Below are 22,282 nucleotides of genomic sequence, written 5' to 3' on the forward strand. Positions count from 1 at the left end.
ATGTAGATGTGGATGTATAGATGTGAATGGGAATGGGGGATGTGGATGTATGTGAATGTGAATGTAGATGTGGATGTATGTGAATGTGAATGTAGATGTGAATGTGGAATGTGGATGTATAGATGTGGATGTATGGGAATGTGGATGTGGATGTATGTGAATGTGAATGTAGATGTGGATGTATAGATGTGAATGTGGAATGTGGATGTGGATGTGGATGTATATATGTATGTGGATGTAGATGTGGATGTATGGATGTGTATGTATGAATGTGGATATGGGATGTGGATGTATAAATGAGGATGTGAAAATGGAGGTAAGCATGTAGATGTGGATGCATGTATGTGAATGTGAATGTAGATGTGAATGTGGAATGTGGATGTATAGATGTGGATGTATGGGAATGTGGATGTGGATGTATGTGAATGTGAATGTAGATGTGGATGTATAGATGTGAATGTGGAATGTGGATGTGGATGTATGTATGTATGTGGATGTAGATGTGGATATATGGATGTGTATGTATGAATGTGGATATGGGATGTGGATGTATAAATGAGGATGTGAAAATGGAGATAAGCATGTAGATGTGGATGTATGGATGTGAATGTGGATGTGGATGTGGATGTATGGATGTGGATATGGATGTGAATATATGATATGTGATGTGAAGGAATCTGAAGTGAAGAGATGGAAAAGGAGGTGATTGGATGAGTACACATATACATGGAATGTGGAATAAGTAATGTGGATTAATGAGGGATAATGTGGAAAAATGAGAGTTAATATAGAAACTGTATTTGTAAACTGTTTGTAAATGCTGTTTGTAAATGGCTGTTTTATGTCAAGAATGCTGGGGAAGCATTTTGACCGTCTTGTGATTAAGGTCGTGGAGACCTAACTGATAAAGTTGCAACTGCTGACGGAGAGTCAATGGAGGACGTCTCGCGTAGCAAGGTCGACCGAGGTCTTGACCAGCCTCGGTTCGATTAAAATGGTGAGCTTCCGGTACGGTGGATGAGGGACCAAGGAAGCGGCCTATGAGTGAAGCGCTAGGTCACCTGCGAAGGATCCTAGAGGGTGCTGACCATACGGTGCTCGGGCTCTGGGTCGCCTAGGATACCCACGCGTGCGTCGAGGAAGATATTGGAACAAGGAGTAAGAGTTGTTTTGTGAAACCGGGCATGGATCTGGTTGATTGACCTTGCTGGTCTTCAATGGATGAGTCCATGGCTCTTTATATGGATCTGTTGGTTGATCTTGCTGATCTTCAACGAGAGTCCATCTTGATTTTTATAAGTGATTATATTGCCAAGTATTATGGGCTAGGAACTATTGAAAAGGCCCCTGTGTGGACAGGTGGTGAGCGTTCTAGTTGCCAATGATGCCATAGATACTCTGATGAAGGAACGATTGGAAATTATGAATCAACCGGATAAATTGGAAGATCATGATCAGTGGTACTATGGTTTCGTTAAAGGATTGTTTTAAAGTTAGCTGATGCTAAGAAAAAGGCAAATTTCATATTGGGTGTGTAAGTGGTGTGGCTAGTTTTATGTTTGCATGAACTTCCGGCTAGGGGGCCTTGGGACTCTTTTCCTTGGTACCCGGGACAAAACCTAACCAAATTCCAAATTGGATCCCATCACTACAGTGGTTGGGCGGTTGGCTAACCCATGGGATCGGATGGGGTTAGGCTGGACTGATGGATCCGTAAACCGAGACTCAATTTCTGTTATTACGATAGATGAAGTAAGTCCCGGATAGTAATTGTTCTATGGATAGGAATCAACGGCTGTGCCTCTTGATGGGAAAAAAAAGCGTTGATCCCAATGATCCAAGTGCAAGTTTCTTCCTTGATCCGACCGAGTATCTTTATAGGTGCAGTTGGATCAGCGTGATCAGTAATGATCTTGACTACGTTAGAGTAAAAAATTATCCTGGTGGAATCGCCCGTGCTTTCCGGGTAAGGGAAGTTTTTTCCGGGTTCGGTTTTGGAAAAACCGACGGATTAGTCTCTTGTCCGGATATCCGTGGACGAGGCCCCGAATGTGAGACCCCTGTCCCGTGCGAGAAGTGCTACTTCCGCTGCTAGTACCCGAATCCGTTGCTCGGTGGGAACAGGGGGATCTCACACCACCCATACATATCTTATTAGGGTTATCTTGGGTACTTGATGGGTTTTTGCGATCCTTAGAGAGGGTGACAGTACCTGCGTGAAGCCCCACGGATGATAAAACAACTTCAAGCTCTTGGATGCCCTGTTCTCGCCGTGACTCTGGCTCCATGTTCCAAGCATAATTGATGTGGAGCAACAACAATTTGTCCAGAATTCTAAGTCTTGCGTGCAAGGTACACACATGTACTCGCGACAGTGGAATTGAAAGAATAGGGTTCCAAGTAGCATCCTCCTCTGCGCGAGATGGTGCCTTGCTTTGATTGCCGCTCATAATTCCATTGAGCCAGACGTGCATACCCTTCCCTTTTTGTAATTGATTTGAGCCCTTTGCACTTGCCTGCTTACGACCTTTCACCTTGGTTGCTTGTTTGGTCTTCCCCACTGCGACACTTGGCATCCTTGGATGACAACAAAAGATGCATGGAAACAAAGTGTTAGCACCGCTTTTAGTTCCCAACATGCATTTGAGGGTCTTGAGATCACCACCAAGGTGCCACTCTATTTCAAAGTGACCAGTGCCAGGCACATGCAAGACTTCACCATTTGATTGCCTGTGTATCACTCCTTGAATACCTGTACGGGTGAAGTACCACCTCAGACTGTCATGGTCCTCGTGCGGAAGGGTCCATGCCGCCTGCCACCATATGTTCTTCTCAGACTGCACTCCAAAGTAATCTTGCTTGCGTCGCTTTGTGTGCAAGTTATTCTCCGCATCACCTGTTTCATCTTCCGCCGTCTAAGCTCTTTCGCTTCAATGCCCTGCTCATGAGTGTCAGACTTGTACGTTCCACCCTTTGGCCCTTTACAACCTGACATTCATCCAATTTGAGGACAAATATAGCCTTTCCATCCGTCTCCTCTAATGTCATATCATAAAACTGAATCATAGCTTGTTGAAGCACCTCCACCTCGACGTAAACATTGTTAAACTTGTTGTAAGCAAAATCTTTTGAATTTGACATTGGCATGCTACCATCCACCCATCTGTAGCCGCCTAGCAAGTCGGCAATATTGTTGTTTGCTGACTTCCTTGCCATAACTATACTGTATGGTGTTGGAAGTATAGATCGTGTCATTCCTTTGCCTCGTAGACGTGCTGTGATGCAAGTATACAAAGCCCTGTATCCCTTATCACTGATACCTGCTGTGTCGCACACAGTGAGCATGTCAATGGGACTGACAATCTGCTCGAATTCCTTGAGAAAATACTTTTGAATCCTGTCACGCAACGCACCATTTACTGGATTGGTTATCATATTGATTACTTTCTGCTCTGGAATAATGTGCTCAAGGATAGACTCCTCAGTATTGGAACAACCTAATATTGCTTTAGCACATTCCCTGGACATCACATAGTTCAGAGTCAATGACATAACTATATGAAAAAGGAATGTAATGCTAGTTTTGAAGCTGTGATTACCTTGTTTGACGCACACGTCGCTTGCGAGCCCTCCCATCTTTGGAAAGAAGACTCAGAGGCTTGCGCTTTCGCTGCCTTGCATTATATCCCACGGGGAGGTGAGTGAAATGATCGACACGTCGGCGAAGGTTCCGAGTTGAGTTTCGAAGACGGAGATAGTTCTCTATAGCTCGATCCCTCCTTTCCACACCTTTATCAAGCTTCATCTTCTGCTCTGCATCCTCCTTCTCTAGATCCTTGACTCGAGCCAGCATATGTTCCTTTGTGGCCATGAAAGTTGACGCACATTCTTCCTTTTCTGCCTTGCATAATTTTAGAAGCTTCGTGAGGTGATTTTGATTTGAGAGTTCCTGCAAGTACAAAGAATAGAGCCTCTGACAGTACCCTAAGAAACCATTATAACCATCACCCAAGAAGCGTACAACCTGCGTGATATTACGAAAAGGGGGAGGTGCACCAGTCTGTGGATCAAGGGGATAAATTCTTCCATCAGTCCAAAGATCAATGGCTTTTGCACCTTGAAGTCGTAGCACCTCAGCAGGAATACATCCCTTCGTTCGATTACTTCGCATTGTGGCATACTCCTCGTCTAAGTCCACGTGCAAGCGAAACTTTGATTGCTTGTTGGTGATGTCCCGTAGAGCCATTGTACCTAGCAAATGGAGATGGAGATGTAGATGGATACAGAGATGGAAATGTGGATGGTGATGGAGATGGAGATGTAGATGGATACAGAGATGGAAATGTGGATGGTGATGGAGATGATGGAGATGGAGGATGGAGGTGGAGGATGGAAATGTGGATGGTGATGGAGGAGATGAAGATGGAGATGGTGATGGAGATGGAGGTGGAGGAGATGCAGATGGATATAGAGAAATGGAGGCCTTGAGGAGATAGATATGGAGAGCTTGCTAGTGATGGAGATGGAGAGCTTCAGCTTGCAAGGATGTGTAGATCTGTACCTTCACAGGAGGGGATGGTGAGCTCTTCCATGAGAGCTGGTGGAGAGGATGATAGATATGGAGAGCTTGCTAGTGATGGAGATGGAGAGCTTCAGCTTGCAAGGATGTGTAGATCTGTACCTTCACAAGAGGGGATGGTGAGCTCTTCCATGAGAGCTGGTGGAGAGGATGATGGAGTAGGAGGTCCAGATCTGCAGGCCATGGCTCCTAGAGAGAGAAAAAGAAGCCCTTACCCAAGTAAAACACCCTAAACGCGTTTTAGAGAGAGAGTGTAGAGAGAGAGTGGGATCTGCAGCACCTCCAAAAAGGGAGGGAACAAAGTGACGAAAATTTTCAAACATTCTTTGTGAAAGGTACTTCACTACAAGACAAAAAGGCAGTTAGGTCCATATTCCTTCCCAAGGACAGAAGATCTAATGATTAGATTACCTTTAGGCCTATTTTCTTTTTTGTAGAAAAGGAAAAATGCATTTTCAGGCCTAGGCCACTAGCTTGGTCAAAGCTTGATTAGCATTTTAAGCATTTCACTAAGTGTCCAAATAAAAGGGCCCAAGAAGACCCCAAACAAGTCCTAATGGATGCACGGGCTCGCGGTGCCGAGGACACCCATGCGTATGTTGTGGAAGATATTTATGTATGATGACGAGAAACTTATTGTACTCTGTTTACTAGATCTCGTTGGCTGACCTGCTGTGGTCTCAACGGAGAGTCCAGAGTGATACTGTTTTGTGAGAGAAACAAGGATTGAATGGAAATTTTGAGTTGTGACATCTATACCCAGAAATTGTTTGTCAATGGATTGTTTTATAGATTAAAGTTTAAAGAGGAGTGTGTGAGTATCTATATTCTAAAACAAAAGTTAAGAAAAGCTTTCAATTATGGGTGGGTGAGTACTTGTCCGGTTCTACTATTCCAGTGGTTGGGCAGTGGCTAACCCATGGGCCGGATGGGGTTAGGCTGAAATCAATAGAGTTTTAATAATAAAATTGATTAATAAGATTACGCTTAGAACTCGAATAGTTAAATATTAACCTGAAGACTTCTCAAATGAATAGATCAATGGCTATGCCTAATTCAATTAGAAAAAAAGCATTGATTCCTTCAAGTTAAGTCTGTTATAGTTTCCCTTCTATCTGGTTTATTCAAATGGTTAGATCAGTCTTGACTTCGTTAGAAAAAATCGTTAAGAAATTTAAAATGGTGAAATCGTCCCCGCTTTTCGGGCATGGAAAATTTTCCCGATTTTGATTTTCGGAATGACCACCAGCTTAGTCTCGTGCCCAGACATTCCTGGGGCGAGGCCCCGAGTGAGAAACCCTGCCCCGCGCAAGAGGAAGCTACTTCCGCTGCTACCATCATCCGGGAATCCGGTGCGCAGAGGGGGCAGTGGGATCTCACAGCTGGTATCAGAGCGCTATTGTAAATTTATGTAACAGCAGCAAAAATTACTTAAAAATTTTAAAGTAAATCAGGGAAATAATGTTTTCGCTTGTTAATATTATGTTGAAGGAACTTCAAAAATTGAAAACTCATAAATTGAATTGGATTTTATAGATGGATACCCCGAATCTATCTGGCATTCCTGAACTCTCCCAGAATTAGGATATGATAGCCTTTGCATTTGAGCACCTCATCAACTCTGCTACGTCCTGAGTGAGCAGAGTGAGACTCGCGCGGCATTTTGAGAGTCTTTACTTTCCTGATCCTCTTGAGCGACATCCGTATATGTGGTTTTATGTAGGACGATGTATTAACAGTCAGTGTTAGAGGCTTAGGCAAAATATTTCCTTAGCCATGATTCTGATAAGGCTAGGACTTGTTCAGCATGTACAACTCTTTGATCATTCACCCAGGAACTTCAGAACTTCATGCCGAGTTTTTAGGCTTCTTAGCTGCTTTATCCCTAGAGATAGAATTACAGCACCTCTTTCTGTAATGAATCATGTGTACCATCGCATGTCTCCTTTGCAATTTCGCTTCTTTATGCGTATACAATTGAGATGGTGACTTTGGGGAGCCGTGATGCTCTACGTATATATCGAAAACTTTTGATAATAAATGATGTTTTGCAAAAAAATTCCAAATTATTTTTCATGATTGTGAATATGGTAAATCTTGTTTCATGAAGTATGATGAAATAATTATCAGTTTAAAGAATAAATCGTAAAAATTAAATAATCATAAATATGTTGTCAAAGTTAAGTTGACAAAAATCTCGTTTTGTCAGAATCATGAGGCGCGCGGCCCGTGCAAGGCAATCGAATCCTCTAACCGATGAAACAAAGAGTTAGATTCAGATGTTCAAAAAGCCCTGCACGGATCCCAGCCTGGTCCCTTCAAGGGTGAAGGGAAATAGCTAGGTGAAGTAGTGGAAAAGTGGATTGACGAAATGAAGGAATACTTTGATGTAACTGGCTACAATGAGAGAAGCAAGATGGCTCTCGCCAGGTTAAAGATTGTGGAAACGGCCAGGGTCGCTTGGAGGAATCAGTGCGAGACTAACCATCTCGACCGGAATACCCATACCTGGACCGATCTTAAAGCTTACCTCAGAAAGAGGTTTTGTCCTCCGGGCTTCCTTGAAACTAAAATGAATGAGTTCTTGGAACTAAAGCAGGATAGCTGAACAATTGAAGAGTACCATCAAGCTTTTGCCCTTCTCCTCAAATATTCTCCTCAATTGGATGAGGAGCAACTAATGGTGGCCAGGTTCATTCGAGGAATGAACGAGCCATTGGACACCTTAGTGAAGAATGCAAAACCTGTCTCAATGGCCGAAGCAGTAAGAATGGCAAAGGACTTTGCCAAAGCCTTTGTTGTTAAGGTCCCGCTAAAGCCTGCACCCTCTAATTTTAAAAGATTCCAAACCCCGAGAAGTACTTCAGACTTTCCTCCCCCAAAGAGGCAACAAGGCCCAATTCAGAATCAAGATGCGGGAAGATTCAGAAGTAAAGGAAGACCCTTCCCCCAGAACACTTTCTCAGGAGTCCTCCCTATTTCAAGGATCCAGAGGGATGAACTCAGAAGTGAGAGCCGGTGTTTTGGATGCCAGGGTTTTGGTCACCAGCTGAAAGACTGCCCGAATCCTGCCATGTCAAGGGGACAGGGAAGTCAAGGACTGAGAGTGCAAAGACCAACCCCTTCAGTCAAATCAAGGTCCATCTCACCCAAATCAGGGAAATCCCAGGAGAACTCCAGCTCAGCCATCTCCCTCTGTCCAGAGTAGCCTCAGAACTCCTTCCCAGAACTGGGACAACCAAAGAGAAAGAGTTCTGCCTCAGACTACTGCAGCAGCCAGAGCAATCACAATTGCAGAAGTAGTGGAAGAGGAAAGAGGACAGATTTATGCTGCAATTGAAAACCAAGGGCCAAATCACTAATTCTCCTTCATACTCCAGCTGAGTATCAGGGTAAGCCTTTTAAGCTTTTGATTGATTCAGGCAGTACTCATTCTTTCATTTCCCCTGGATGCTTGCATAAGCTAGTCTCTGATCAGAAATCAGGGAAACCTATGCAAGTTGAATTGGCAAGTGGGAAGATTTTCACTCACCTTGAGACAGATCGTATTCAATTCAATTTAGATGTAAATTTAACTGACTGTCAGTTCAGAGTTATACCTTTGGGAGTTTTTGACGGGATCCTTGGAATGGATTGGCTCCATAAAAATCAAGCTGACATTCAGTGTTATAATGGAACCATTTCCTTTAGTGACCTTCACGGAAACAAGGTTCAAGGAACCGAAAATTTAGGATCCCCAAGTCTGCAGCTAGTAAAGGCTTCTAAGTTACTAAAAAGACTTAGAAAGAAGCAGTGAATGAATCTGATAGACTCAAAGTTAAAAACTAAAGAACCTGAATAGTTAAGTGATTATGATGAGTTATTCCCAGCAGAGCTAACAGAGATGCCCCCAAATCACGAAGTAGATCATATGATAGAATTGACCCCCGCGGAGCTCAGCCAGTAGCCTTGTGCACATACAAAATTCTAGTTCCTGAATCCATCAAACTCAAGGAACAGCTTAGATAGCCTGTTGGAACAAGGGTTTGTAAGACCCAGTGTTTCACCTTGGGGTGCGCTAGTTCTCTTTCAAAAAAAGAAAGATGGAACGCTAAGACTCTGTGTGGACTATAGAGGTCTTAATCAGCTGACAGTTAAGAATAAGTATCCTATCCCCAGAATTGATGAGCTTCTGGACAGGCTAAGTGGAGCGCAGATCTTCCCAAAGATAGATCCCAAATCAGGGTATTATCAGATCAGGATTAATGAGTAAGATATCCCGAAGACAGCCACCATCAATACTCGGTATTGGCATTATGAATTCACTGTCATGCCGTTTGGATTGACAAATGTCCCAGCTACATTCAATCGCTTAATGCAGGACATTCTCAGAGAATACTTAGATGATTTTGTTCTTGTTTTCTTTGATAATATTCTGATTTACTCAAAGAATGCAGCTAACCATGAAGATCATGTCAAAAAAGTTCTTGAGATTCTAAGGAAGCACCAACTCTTTGCAAAAAAGAGCAAATGCACTTTCTCTACCGACTATGTTGAATACTTGGGCTTTCTGGTAGTATTAAAAGATGGAATTTCTCCAGATTCCGCAAAAGTCGAAGCAGTCATAGATTGGCCTAAACCCAAGACAGTGAAAGAATCACAGGATTCTTGGGATTGATTGGTTGGTATAGAATTTTCATACCAAAGTATGCTCTCATAGCTTCCCCCTGACAAATCTTCTTAAGAAGAATATCCCATTTCAATGGTCTGCCAGGTGCTAGAGTGCTTTTGATAAGCTGAAGACCGCCTTGGTAACCAATCCCGTTCTAAAGCTGCCAAATTTCTCTCTACTCTTTGAGGTAGTAAACTAATGCCAGTGGTCTTGCCCTGGGAGGTGCACTCATGCAGGTCCATGACCTGGAACTACTTTCAGTAGTATATTTCTTGAAGTTGTGGAGACATTACCTACAAAGATTCACTTTGATGACAGATCAGCAGAGCTTAAAGTGGATCTTCACTCAGAAGAAGGATCTCAACATGCACCAGAGAAGGTGGATGCAGACCCTATAGGAATTTGATTTTGAAATCAAGTACCGCCCATGCAAAGAAAATGTGGTAGTAGATGCCCTTAGTAGAAAAGCCTCCTTGCTTGCAATTACTGTAGTGTCAAAACATTTGATTATTGAAGCAAGAGAGAAGATCATGCAAGATAGATTCTTTGGCCCTATTGCTACCCTACTTATGCAGGAAAGCAAAACTCCACAGGAGTTGAACCGAGTTCAAGGGTACAGCCTGGATGATGGAATTATGTATTATAATCGCAGGCTATGCATTCCTAATGATGAGGGAACTAAGGGTCAAATTCTGAATGAAGCCCATGACAGCCTTATTGTAGGACATCCAGGATTCATCAAAACCTACATGTCTGTGAAGAAAAGCTTATTTTGGCCTGGTCTAAAAAAGGATGTGCTTAATCATGTACGTCAATGTCTGACCTGTCAGAAAGTCAAGGTTGAGAGAGTAAAAATGCCTGAGACATTACATCCATTAGACATCCCCCAGATGAAGTGGGAATGTATCAGTATGGATTTTATTACTGGATTACCTTCAGTGCAATCAGGTTACAAACTCCATCTTCATGGTAGTTGATAGACTAACGAAAGTTGCCCATCTGATTCCAGTAAAAGAAACCTACACTACAGTGGATGTGGTCAGAGTGTTCCTTAAGTAAATCTTCAGATTGCATGGCCTACCCAGAAGAATAGTAAGTGATCGAGATCCCAAATTCACGTCAAGATTCTGGACTGCATTTTTTGAAGCAGTAGGAACATTCTTGGATCTCAGCACAGCTTACCACCCTGAAACCGATGGTCAAACAGAAAGGGTAAACCAAGTAATCGAAGATATACTCCGGTCATGCTATGGCAGGGAACCCAAGAAGTGGCTAAGGTATCTGCACCTAGTCGAGTTCGCCTACAATGCTTCTTATCACCGAAGTATTGGGATGAGCCCTTTCAAAGCTCTGTATGGACAAGATTGCTTAACTCCATTAACTTGGTCCGACCCATTGATTAGGATTGAGATGTCTACACAGATGCTTGACGACATGAAGTAGCAGATGCAGTCAATTTGCAAAGATATAAAAGCTGCCCAGGATAGACAGAAGCAGTATGCAGATAAGAAGAGGATAGACAGAGAATTCGAAGAAGCAGATATGGTCTTCATTCGAGTACGCCCCAAAAGAAGTTCTCTATCTCTTGGGAAGTACAAGAAGTTATCCCCCAGATATTGTGGGCCATATCTGATTACAAAGAAAGTAGCTGACTTAGTCTACAAGCTTCTTTTGCCTCCTCATCTCAAAGTACATAATGTATTTCATGTCAGCCTTCTTAAAAAGTATGTACCAAGCCCGAATCATGTGCTGGATGATGAAATCTTAACTTCTTTAACCCAAGGGCAAATGAAACTCCAACCTGAAGAAATCCTTGATGTTCGAGAAAAGGTTCTCAGGAATAGAATTCTGAGAGAGAATTATTGGTCAAATGGAAGTTCTATCCTTTTGAAGATGTCACCTGGGAGAAAGAAGCCGGACTGTTGCGGGATTACCCCCAGTTTGCGAGATGAGGACATCTCGCGTTTTTCAAGTGGGAGAGAATGTAAGATTCCTCCCCAGCCTCTCAAGATGTCCAGCATCTTCCCCTGTAATCAAATCCCTCTTCAGAAATATAAAAGATCTTGTTTCTACCTGAAAATGTTCTAGAGAGAGGTTATTCAGATTTTGAATATTTTTGGATGGAAAATATCTTTGCTTATTAAAATAAGTTCCCCTGAAACAAAAGTTCAAAAGAAGGTGCATTAGAAATCAAGTATAATCTGTTCAAGAGGCCTTATCCTAGGGGTCCAGATTTTTTGAAAATTTTAAATTAAGGTTTTGAGGGGCCAATCAGATTCATCCAAATGTGTGGAGAAGATAAATAGAAGAATGAAAGAAAATCCCCCCAAAAATAAGTAAATACTCACATAAGATGAAGAGTGGACTAAGGACCAAAGGAAATACTAAAAAAATGGATTTTTGACACCTCACAATGGGAATTTTCCCCTCATGAAGGAGGCGCCTATTTCACATGTGTGGTGGAGTTTTAAATTATCAAAAATTGAGATATTTCATCTCTCCTCTCTCCTAATTCAAGTCTAAACTGATCTAAAAATGGTCAAAAATTGACTAAACTGATCTGAAAAATTCTAGAATTAGTCTGCTTGGTTAGGAGCTCACTTTTTCCTATAAATAGAAGCCTCTCCCTTTGTTGAAGCTTAATAGTGTTTTATGCACTGTTACTCTACTCCTCCCAAGAGCGAAGAACTGTGAATTTCTTAATAATTCACTAGTTTTTGACCATTCCCTCTTCTAAAGATTTGGTGGCCACTCTTGTTGCAAACAAGAGTAGATCCCTCAAACCATCAAGCCAAAGGATAGCTCCCAGAATTCATGTAAGTTAGAAATCTTATATTTTTTTTTATTCTTTTGATGGTTTTCTAATTTTCGTATTGTTTGAAATGATAATCTGATGCTATGCCTTGATGGAAAGGCTTTCCCCCTCTCTCATTCTTAAAATCAGCCCTTCTTTATCCTAGTTAAGTGATCTAATAGTTGGAATTAAACTTTTCATATTGTTTCTTTTTTAAAAGTGAAAATTGATTAGTTTAGAGTGCTTAAAACCATTTGGGGATAATTTTTAAGTAATTTTAAGATAAGAAAAATTAAAAAATGGTCAGCCATACAAGGAGGTTTTGGCAAAATTTTCTAAAATTTTGTGAAATAAGTTTCATCTTTTATTATTCTAAAAGAATAATCCCTATCGTATGTGTATTCTAAAAGTATCATTTTCATTCTATGCATAGAAAAATGCATAGTAGAAATATAATTATTCTAAAAGTGTTATTTGCATTAGATATAAATTCTCTGCATAGAAAGATGCATATTGGTTAATTTTTATTATAAAAGTGTTACTTTCATCATTATTCATTTTTATGCATAAATAGATGCATAAAAGAATATTTTTCAATTATAAAAGTGTTACTTTCATCAATATTGATTTAATACATAAATAGATGCATAAAAGAATATTTTTTATTATAAAAGTGTTACTTTCATCATTATGGATTTTTATGTATAAATAGATGCATAAAAGAATATTTTTTTAATTATAAAAGTGTTACTTTCATCAATATTGATTTTTATGCATAAATAGATGCATAAAAGAATATTTTTATTATAAAAGTGTTACTTTTATCATTATAGATTTTTATGCATAAAAGAATAGTTTTTATTATAAAAGTGTTACTTTCATCATTATTGATTTTTATGCATAAAATGATGCATAAAAGAATTTTTTTTTAAAAGTGTTACTTTCATCATTATTGATTTTTATGCATAAATAGATGCATAAAAGAATATTTTTATTATAAAAGTGTTACTTTCATCAAAATGGATTTTTATACATGAATAGATGCACATACAGAATTTTTATATCAAAATAAGAGTTCTCTTTAATCATTGTTTAAATCCCATGGAATTAAGTAAATACTCTGTGAAAGAAAATTTTACTGTTTCATATTCTCTAGGATAGTAATGAGAAAATTTAGACAAACTATCGAAGTCGAAATTTTAGATAAATGACTAATTTATTCCTCATAGGAATTCGTGTTTAGTTTTGAATTCAGTGAAGTAGTAATTGAATTATTACCTTCGAGAAAGATAGATCAGGGAGAACCTTTCCAAACTCAAACCCTGAATCAAACTATGACCAAGACATAACTCCTTCGTCAGTTTCAAGAATAGACGATGTGACTAGTTCAGTAATCTACACTCAAATCATTCACCGAATCTGAAACTAAGTTGAGACCTTTGATTTTGATCTGAGGATCAAGAATTCAGAATTCGAGGAATTCTGCTTGGGAATCGAGACCTGTGATCTAGAAGTCTTGGGATACGAAATTAAGATATACTCATTGTATTCAAAAGAAAATCAAAACTGAAAACTTGCATAGAAACCCTGTTTTCTTAAAGGACTGTCTTACGCCAGAATGCTAGAGGGAGCATTTGGTATATGTGTGTTCTAAGGGCAGTTCGGTTGCAACAGTTGACGGGGAGTGTTCAAAGGACGGCTCACGTATTAAAAACCTGCCTAGGTCTTGACCAGCCTGGGTATGGTATAAAATGGTGTGCTTTCGGTACGATGGGCGAGGGCCGATGAAGAGGTCTCTAAGTGAAGTGCCCGGACACCTAAGGAGGATCTTGGCAGGTTCTGACCAAGAGATGCACGGGCTCGCGGTGCCGAGGACACCCATGCGTATGTTGTGGAAGATATATATGTATGATGACGAGAAACTTATTGTAATCTGTTACTGGATCTCGTTGCTGACCTGTTGGTCTCAACGGAGAGTCCATAATGATACTGTTTTGTGAGAAACAAGGATTGAATGAAAATTTTGAGTTGTGACATCTGTACCCAGTAATTTTTTGTCAATGGATTGTTTTATAGATTAAAGTTTAAAGAGGAGTGTGTGAGTATCTGTATTCTAAAGCAAAAGTTAAGAAAGGCTTTCAATTATGGGTGGATGAGTACTTGTCCAGTTCTACTATTCGAGTGGTTTGGTAACCCATGGGTAGACTAGAATCAGTAGAGTTTTAATAATAAAATTGATTAATAAGATTACGCTTAGAACTCGAATAGTTAAATATTAACCTGAAGATGTTTCAAATGAATAGCGGCTATGCCTAATTCAATTAGGAAAAAAGCGTTGATTCTTTCAAGTTAGGTCTATTATAGTTTCTCTTCTGTCATGAAGGTTAGATCAGTCTTGATGTTGTTAGAAAAATTCATTAAGAAATTCAAAATGGTGGAATCGTCCCCGCTTTCCGGGCATGGAAAATTTTCTCGGTTTTGATTTTCGGAATGACCACTAACTTAGTCTCGTGCCCGGACATTCGTGGGCGAGGCCTCGAGTGAGAAACCCTGCTCCACGCAAGAGGAAGCTACTTCCGCTGCTACCATCCGGGAATCCAGTGCACAGAGGGGGCAATGGGATCTCACACCTCTCGAAACCTAAAGAATAATTGAGTCTAGGTCATCTCAAGGATACGTGCACCATGAGATATGTACTCCCCTCTACCAACCCTATGACGCAATGCTCTCTTGTAATCTGAAGATAAAGCAAGGCAATTCTTCTCCCAATATTGCCCTATCTCCTCCCTTATCCTAGGATCTAATATGTATGTGAAACGAGGTGCACGCCAACTACTAGCCCATAGATCCTATCCACCTTCAGCATCCAAATGCTGCCGCCTACTAATAGACCCTGTTTGAAAAGTAGAACTTACGAATGGACAACATGCGAGCATACTTATCATGTCTGCACTAGAGACGATCGCCGTCAGTGTGCACCGGGCTGCCAAAGCATCTCTACAACTCCTCCTGGAGAGTGAGCTATATGAGCGGTTCATGCTACGGTCCCTCCTGGATCTTGGGCTCCAAATCAGGGTCGTTGCCGTACACTATTCCATGAGAGGATGACTGTTCAAAGCATCTATCAATTGTGACTGTGAGCAAAGGTTGATGTCATCAAAATATCTACGGGCAATAGCATCAGCACAAAAACGTGCTTCAAACTGGCTCAAGCAACGTGATGGACGCCTCGTCGGCAGAAGAGGGAGAAGCCTTATGTGAGTGCTTGAAGGAGGTGGAGATGGTGGTGGTGATGGATCACGCGAGCTCAGAGGAAGGGGGGGAGGGTAATGGCCGCTAGAAGAAAGGTCATGCCTGCCCAAAAAGGGAGGAGAGGGGAAAATGTCTATGGCCTCTCAAAGATAATGGAGTAGTATCATGCCCACCCGCGACGAGGCGATTTATCCCATATAGAGATAGATAAGGCTTTAGGGTTCAGGATTTATAATTAAGGGGAAGCAGCGTCTTTTTAACGTTAGCTTAAAAGGAATGTAGAGAAGCTTGGCGAAGAAGGTTTATGACGATCGTGTTTGCAGAGATTTACGAAAAACTATGTGTGGATATATATATATATATATATCATGTGACTCCAGCGACGAGATGGACGCCTCCTCGGCAACGCCTCCTCGGCAGAAGAGGGAGAGGCCTTATGTGAGTCCTTGAAGGAGGTGGAGATGGTGGTGATGATGGATCACACGGGCTCAGAGGAAGAGGGGGGGGAGGGTAATGAGGGTAATGGCTCCTAGAAGAAAAAAGGACATGCCTGCCCAAAAAGGGAGGAGAAGGGAAAATGTCTGGCCTCTCAAAGATAATGGAGTAGTATCATGCCCACCCGACGAGGTGATTTATCCCATATAGAGATAGACAAGGCTTTAGGGATTAGGATTTATATTTAAGGGGAACGAACCTCTATCTAGTTTTAGCTTAAAAGGGAGGAAGAGATGATTGTCGCACTAGATGGATCACACGGGCTCAGAGGAAGAGGGGGGGGAGGGTAATGGCTGCTAGAAGAAAAAAGGACATGCCTGCCCAAAAAGGGAGGAGAAGGGAAAATGTCTATGGCCTCTCAAAGATAATGGAGTAGTATCATGCCCACCCGACGAGGTGATTTATCCCATCTAGAGATAGACAAGGCTTTAGGGTTTATCCCATATAGAGATAGACAAGGCTTTAGGGTTTAGGATTTATATTTAAGGGGAACGAACCTCTATCTAGTTTTAGCTTAAAATGGAGGAAGAGATGATTGTCGCACTAGCATCACAAATCACTCACCAGCAACATCAGCCTAAAATGAAGCTGTTGTGCTTTAGGGTTTAGGATTTATATTTAAGGGGAAGGGTTTAGGATTTATATTTAAGGGGAACGAACGTCTATCTAGTTTTAGCTTAAAAGGGAGGAAGAGACGATTGTCGCACTAGCATCACAAATCACTCACCAGCAACATCAGTCTAAAACGAAGCTGCTGTGCTTTAGGGTTTAGGATTTATATTTAAGGGGAAGGGTTTAGGATTTATATTTAAGGGGAATGAACGTCTATCTAGTTTTAGCTTAAAAGGGAGGAAGAGATGATTGTCGCACTAGCATCACAAATCACTCACCAGCAACATCAGCCTAAAACGAAGTTGCTGTGCTTGGCGAAAAAGGTTTGTGCCGGTCGTGTCTGCACGGATTTACGAGTGTGGATATATATCATGTGAGTTTTATAGAATGACATTTTTAATATCAAATCTCTTCAATATTTTATTCACATAAAGTTTTTCTTTAAACAATTTTGAAAAAAATTGGCAGATTTGTACAGCAAAAGGGTACATTTTACTCCTCCAGGGGGTGCACCAATCAGGCAATGAAGGAGGCTTGCATTTTTGAATATATATCATGCGAGTTCTGAGTTCTGTAGAATGACATTTTTAATATCAAATCTCTTCAATATTTATTCATATAAAGGTTTTTTTTTTCAAGTTTGAAAACAATTTGTAGATTAGGGTACATTTTACTCCCCAAGGGGGTGCATCACCGAGGCAATGATGGAGGCTTGTATTATGGTGGGCTACCAGATTTCTTGGGAGCAGTCTAGCTTTCTGTTGGAGGAGGAGAGATCATCATTGCTTTGTGATCTCTTAAATAAAGTGAAGTGTGAAAAATAGAGAATTGAAGTGTGAAATTTTTGATGTAAATGACTTAATGGTATATTTGGATTTCTAGCTAATAATATATTTACTATTGTTCCAAAAAGAAGGTATATTTTACTTATGAAAATTTTACAGGATCCACGCTCTCACTTCTCTCTCTATCAAGCATGACATATAATAGTCCATGAGGTTCGATTATCTGAAAACGTTTATTTAGTATTAATATAATGTATATAAGGACACATTGATTAACAACTTTACTTTCATAAAGTAAACATAACTTCCGTCCCTTACGGCGGTAGGGTGGAAGGATATAAGATGTGAGGTGGGATTTCTATCCGAAGGGTCTTGGTGCCTTGAGGGTATGCTAGCCCGCCCCGAATAGTTTGCTTCTATATGTTGAGGTGTAAGGAGAGGCAAAGCACGGACCCATGGTAGGCACCTTAGGAACGCACTCACGCACCGGGTAGGCACGTTAGGCCTTCCCGGGTGCGGGAGAGGTTCCGTGGGTGCCAAGTGCCCCGGGGGTTGTCCTCCCTGCCTTGACGGTGATCGGGCCGAACGTGGAGCCGGGACCAAAAACGATGGAAAATCGGTGGACTGGCGGACCGGCGAGCGCGTCTCGCGCGTGGACACGAACGCAAGTGATCGGTGAGATCTGTAAGGAAAACGCGCTCGACGCGTTCGACGGGCCGATGGTCTCGGCCCGATCACCGTCAAGGCGGGAAGGGCAACCCCCGGGGCACTCGGCACCCACGGAACCTCTCCCGCACCCGGGAAGGCCTAATGTGCCTACTCGGTGCGTGAGTGCGTTCCTAAAGTGCCTACCATGGGTCCGTGCATTGCCTCTCCTTGCACCTCCTCCCCATATAGAGACAAACTATTCACGGCGGGCTAGCATACCCTCAAGGCACCAAGTCCCTTCGGATAGAAATCCCACCTCACATTAGAGAGGAGCTGAGCTGAGCTTTAATCTAGTTCTTAGTGGGGACAAAGATGAGACCGTTCTCATGGGTCCAGTGGCAGGCTTCTGTGCGCCCTGGGGTGGAGTGCAGGTCCACAAAGGCCACGTGGAGGGGACTCCAATCACTGGTTTCCATGTGGCAGATGGCGACCACGTGGATGAGCTCATTATCGGCTGCTTGCGTGGACTGGAGATTGGCGCTGTAGATGCGAGTATTGGGGACATGGTGGCAGAAATGCACCGCGAACGGGTATGTCTGGGCGTGGCACGACAGATAGGGCTGTGCCGCCTCCGCTTGCAGCTCCACCTTCAGAAGCTTGGCCGGCACGGAGGCGGAGCTGCCGCTAGAGACCGGTAGAAGTCGCAGTGAGCTACCGTGCGACTTGTCGAGAACCTTGGCTTTAAGCTGGTCTGCGAGATCCTCCAAGGAGAGCGCACAGAAGGCTTCTTCTCCAGGAAGAAGCTCTTGTGCATGCGTGTTGCACAGCTGCGACGTATACATGCTCTCTTTTCCAAGCAAAGAGGAAGATGGGATATTGAAAGCCGCCTGCAGGAGATGGGTGTTTAGAGGCTGGAACAGCTCCACTAGCTGCCGAGGCAGAAGGGAGGTGGTGGGCGCTCTATCCTTTTGGTCTCTTAGTACCAGATGGGCGCCCTGTACAAGATCACTTTCTCTGAAGAAGTTACCTTGGCTCTGCATCAATTTCTGCTGCCCATGGGCGTCGGTCTCATACACAGGATAGCGGAAGCCTGATTGGACATTGCACCTTGGGAGGACGTGTCGAAATTCTGCGGACTGCTGGACATTGCCCGGCTGCACTACTCGGCCTGATGAAATCATGTCCTTGTAGTGGGTGATCAACGCTGTGGAGGAGTCCAAGGGCGATACTATCTTGCGCAGCTGCGCAGGTAGAGGAACATTAGGTAAGATCTTCTCCCAATAGTCTACTGCAGATGCAGAGGGAAGATCATGAGCCCCCTGGCTCCCCTCCATCTTCAATATCATGATCAGCAGAACTGCAGCAAGCAGAATGCGAGTATTATATGATGCTACTACAAGCGCTGGGGAAGCCATTATAGTGCAGGTGCAGTGCAGTATAAGTGATGGATGCAGGTGAGAAGCTGGTGAACGATGGCCTCAATCTTATAGCTCGGACTCCGGAGAAGCACATGGTCTTTATCGTGTAGCCAGGGGGTGGTGGGACTCGAATTCCACTCCCACTCGAGTTACTGGGATAAGCCTAGTAGAAAGTAACCTCACCAGGGGGTAGTGGGGATTAATTGTACTCCTCTATGTCTGCTGTCCAGCCCCAGAGATGAGCCAAAAGCAGTCGCGTGCATCAGAAGAGAGAGAAAGGAGTCGCCTCTTGTCTGTAGCACCTATTGGATCAATTTTAGGCGACACTTGAGTTACTGGGATAAGCCCCGTAAAAGTGGTCCGCGGCGACTGACGAGTTCCACTAGGGGGTAGTGGGGATTAATTGTACTCGCCCACTCTAACAATGCAAATGGGGCTCCCACGCAAAAGACATAATCTATGCAGTGACTACGCTCCACAAAATCAAAATCCAGGAAAGTCCTATGCTAGTGTTTGCCTTGGTCTCGCCTTGGTGTCCCATACCACAAAGGTCGCAAGAGTTTGCGTAGAGCAATTGATGTCCCATACCACCAAATGATCACGAAAACTATTGTGACACAAAAAAAATGTACCTTCTTTCTTTTGGTTGGATGATTCCACATCCCTAAACCCAAGAGTGATGCAAAATATCGCCATTTGTATAAGGCATAAATTCTAACCATGTGTTCACCGTTAGGAGATTTAAATTCTAATCTCAAAATTCTAAAATGCTCACTTCGGAGTATAATTATCGGTTAATGAAATAAATCTTGGGTTACATGTAACTCTAACCACTTAGATTCCAAATTTTACGGAGTTACCAAATGAACACAAGGAAATTCACCAACTCATATTTTCCACGATGACATTACATGTCATGTACTTCCCAAATTTGTCAAATAGATGGAATCTAACCATGTTCCGCCTAAACTGGAGCAACTATGTACTCGACTTAAGCATGGGTAAACCCCAAAATAGTGAACATCCTTATACTTGGGTTTTACATACTTGAAATCCCCTGATTTTGAGCCTGGGATTACTATGAACCCCCAAATTTAAGATCACCACAAATCTTTAAATCTACTTGACCTAGTCATCTTTGCAACAAAAGATTTGTTCCACATTAGTCCCATATTCAAATTTTGAACATATTTCACGTTTCTTGCAAAGCATAATCTGTTTGGCATGTGAGAAGCCATGCGAGAGGGCATGAGTCTCTATGGGCCACATGCACTAGTGCTTATACTCTACGGACCAATTTCACAACACTCCGGTTGTTAAATATATTGTGGGATGTTGACATGAACCCATAATAATGATTGCAATAAATAAAATATTAAAAATAAATAGAACAAACAAGATGCCCAATACACAATATTGGGTCCAATTCGCCCCCACAAAAGAGTGAGCCCACACTTCCTCTTGGTGTACTTAAATATATTTTATGGGTAGCCTTTCGGGCTCAAAAACAGTATGCTTTACAAAAATGTCGACTTCTTCAAGAATAGTATTCTTCAAAAGTGGCTTGCTTCAAAAATACCTTTTTTAAGCGTGTAAGCTAGGCTTCTTTTAAAAATAGGTGTGAGCCTTGAATCTTATAAGAGTGCACATCATTGTCTTGAAAATAAAATATACACTAAGGATCTTTCACATGTTCTAATTAACATATACACATTGGTAATAAATATGAATGAAGTCCAAATAAATTAATGGCTCTTGTCGTCACAAAATCAAATATTATTTGTTGATATTCAAAATTTGTCATCTCAAAATATATTTCCTGATCAACACCAGCTCGCCTCCATTATCCAGTCCAATGATCTGCACTTGCATCAACTAGCCAATCAATTAATAAATTAATCCATTAAAAATAAACATCTATATAAAATTTCATATCAATAAGGCGATGCAACCAATACTACCCATGCATGTACGGATTCACCCACATACACGTAAAGTAAGCTATGATCGCCCGGATTTAGAAAGGCATCCCAATCTAAACCCATCTAAGAGAATTCATAACATAAAAATATTAGAAATAAATATATTCCATGAATTCTTTTAAGAATCCATAATTACACAATATGAAAATATATAAAATATTCCATCAATTCATCCTCAATAACATGCCTCGGGGGTGACAACAGTTGTCACAAAATCATCAATAATAATCATGGACTAGTATCCCTATAAGATGCAATCAAGGATGGATAGGCGACGAGTGCATCATCAGGTAACCATTGAGAATCTTCTATGGGATGTCCTTTATACTTCACCAAATATAAACATTGCCTTTTGTTCTTGTCTAATTTAGTCTAAAAAGAAAAGGTAACGAATGAATATATTCAGTAAAGAGTTGACAAAATATTATATAGTCAAAGAAAAACATTTTGTTGTAACATTGCCTTTTGTTCTTGTCTAATTTAGTGTGAAAAGAAAAGGTAACGAATGAATATATTCAGTAAAGAGTTGACAAAATATTATATAGTCAAAGAAAAATATTTTTTTGTAGCATGGGTTATAGTCAAAGAAAAACATTTTGTTGTAACATGGGTTATGGATAACAAAATGAGTCTACAATCATTTTGTTTTATAGGTATATAGTTTATCATATTGTTGATGAATTTATAATAATCATATAAAAATATGTTTAATTTAATTTATGCAGGATTCAGCTTAATGGAATGTGCAAGTGAGCACAAGATTATTATATGTGCAAATGTGCACAAAGTTATTTTATGTAGCAAGGCCCAATAGCAATTATATTTAGGCAAAGGTTTTTATATGTACAAACCTTAGGGATTTTGATATGATTAAAAATATGTAAAGCAATACCCCAAAAGTGAGAAAAGTAAGCCCAATTTGTACGCTCATCTATTCTTAGCTCTTTGGACTATTTTTATGAATAAAATTCTCTAAATACTCAAGTCGTGGAAGTGGAGCTACACACTTGAGAGGGGAGATTGCACCCAATCTGGTCTTCTCTGTGGTATTCTCTATTCTTTACTT

The 22,282-nt window shown here is 41.4% G+C and overlaps 2 protein-coding genes across 2 annotated transcripts in view; both read right to left on the reverse strand.

The window, feature by feature from the left end:
* The window catches only part of LOC147605231 (uncharacterized), a 70,150-nt gene extending 66,279 nt beyond the window's left edge, over positions 1–3,871 (reverse strand). Inside the window, exons 1-2 of the mRNA XM_086794300.1 lie at positions 3,600–3,871; positions 3,214–3,520 (exon numbers count right to left, since the gene is read on the reverse strand). Of these exons, the coding sequence (XP_086650426.1) occupies positions 3,214–3,520; positions 3,600–3,871 (579 nt within the window). The remainder of the gene's footprint in view (positions 1–3,213; positions 3,521–3,599) is intronic.
* Positions 3,872–18,166: 14,295 nt separating this feature from the next.
* Positions 18,167–19,231, reverse strand: LOC147605232 (BURP domain-containing protein 12-like). The gene has a single exon (XM_086794302.1). It carries the CDS (start codon positions 19,229–19,231, stop codon positions 18,167–18,169), a length of 1,065 nt encoding a protein of 354 aa, XP_086650428.1.
* Positions 19,232–22,282: the final 3,051 nt, after the last annotated feature.

The sequence above is a fragment of the Cibotium barometz genome, chromosome 60 (genome assembly GCF_041138505.1).
Source record: "Cibotium barometz isolate CiBa-2024 chromosome 60, ASM4113850v1, whole genome shotgun sequence".
Lineage (NCBI taxonomy): Eukaryota > Viridiplantae > Streptophyta > Polypodiopsida > Cyatheales > Cibotiaceae > Cibotium > Cibotium barometz.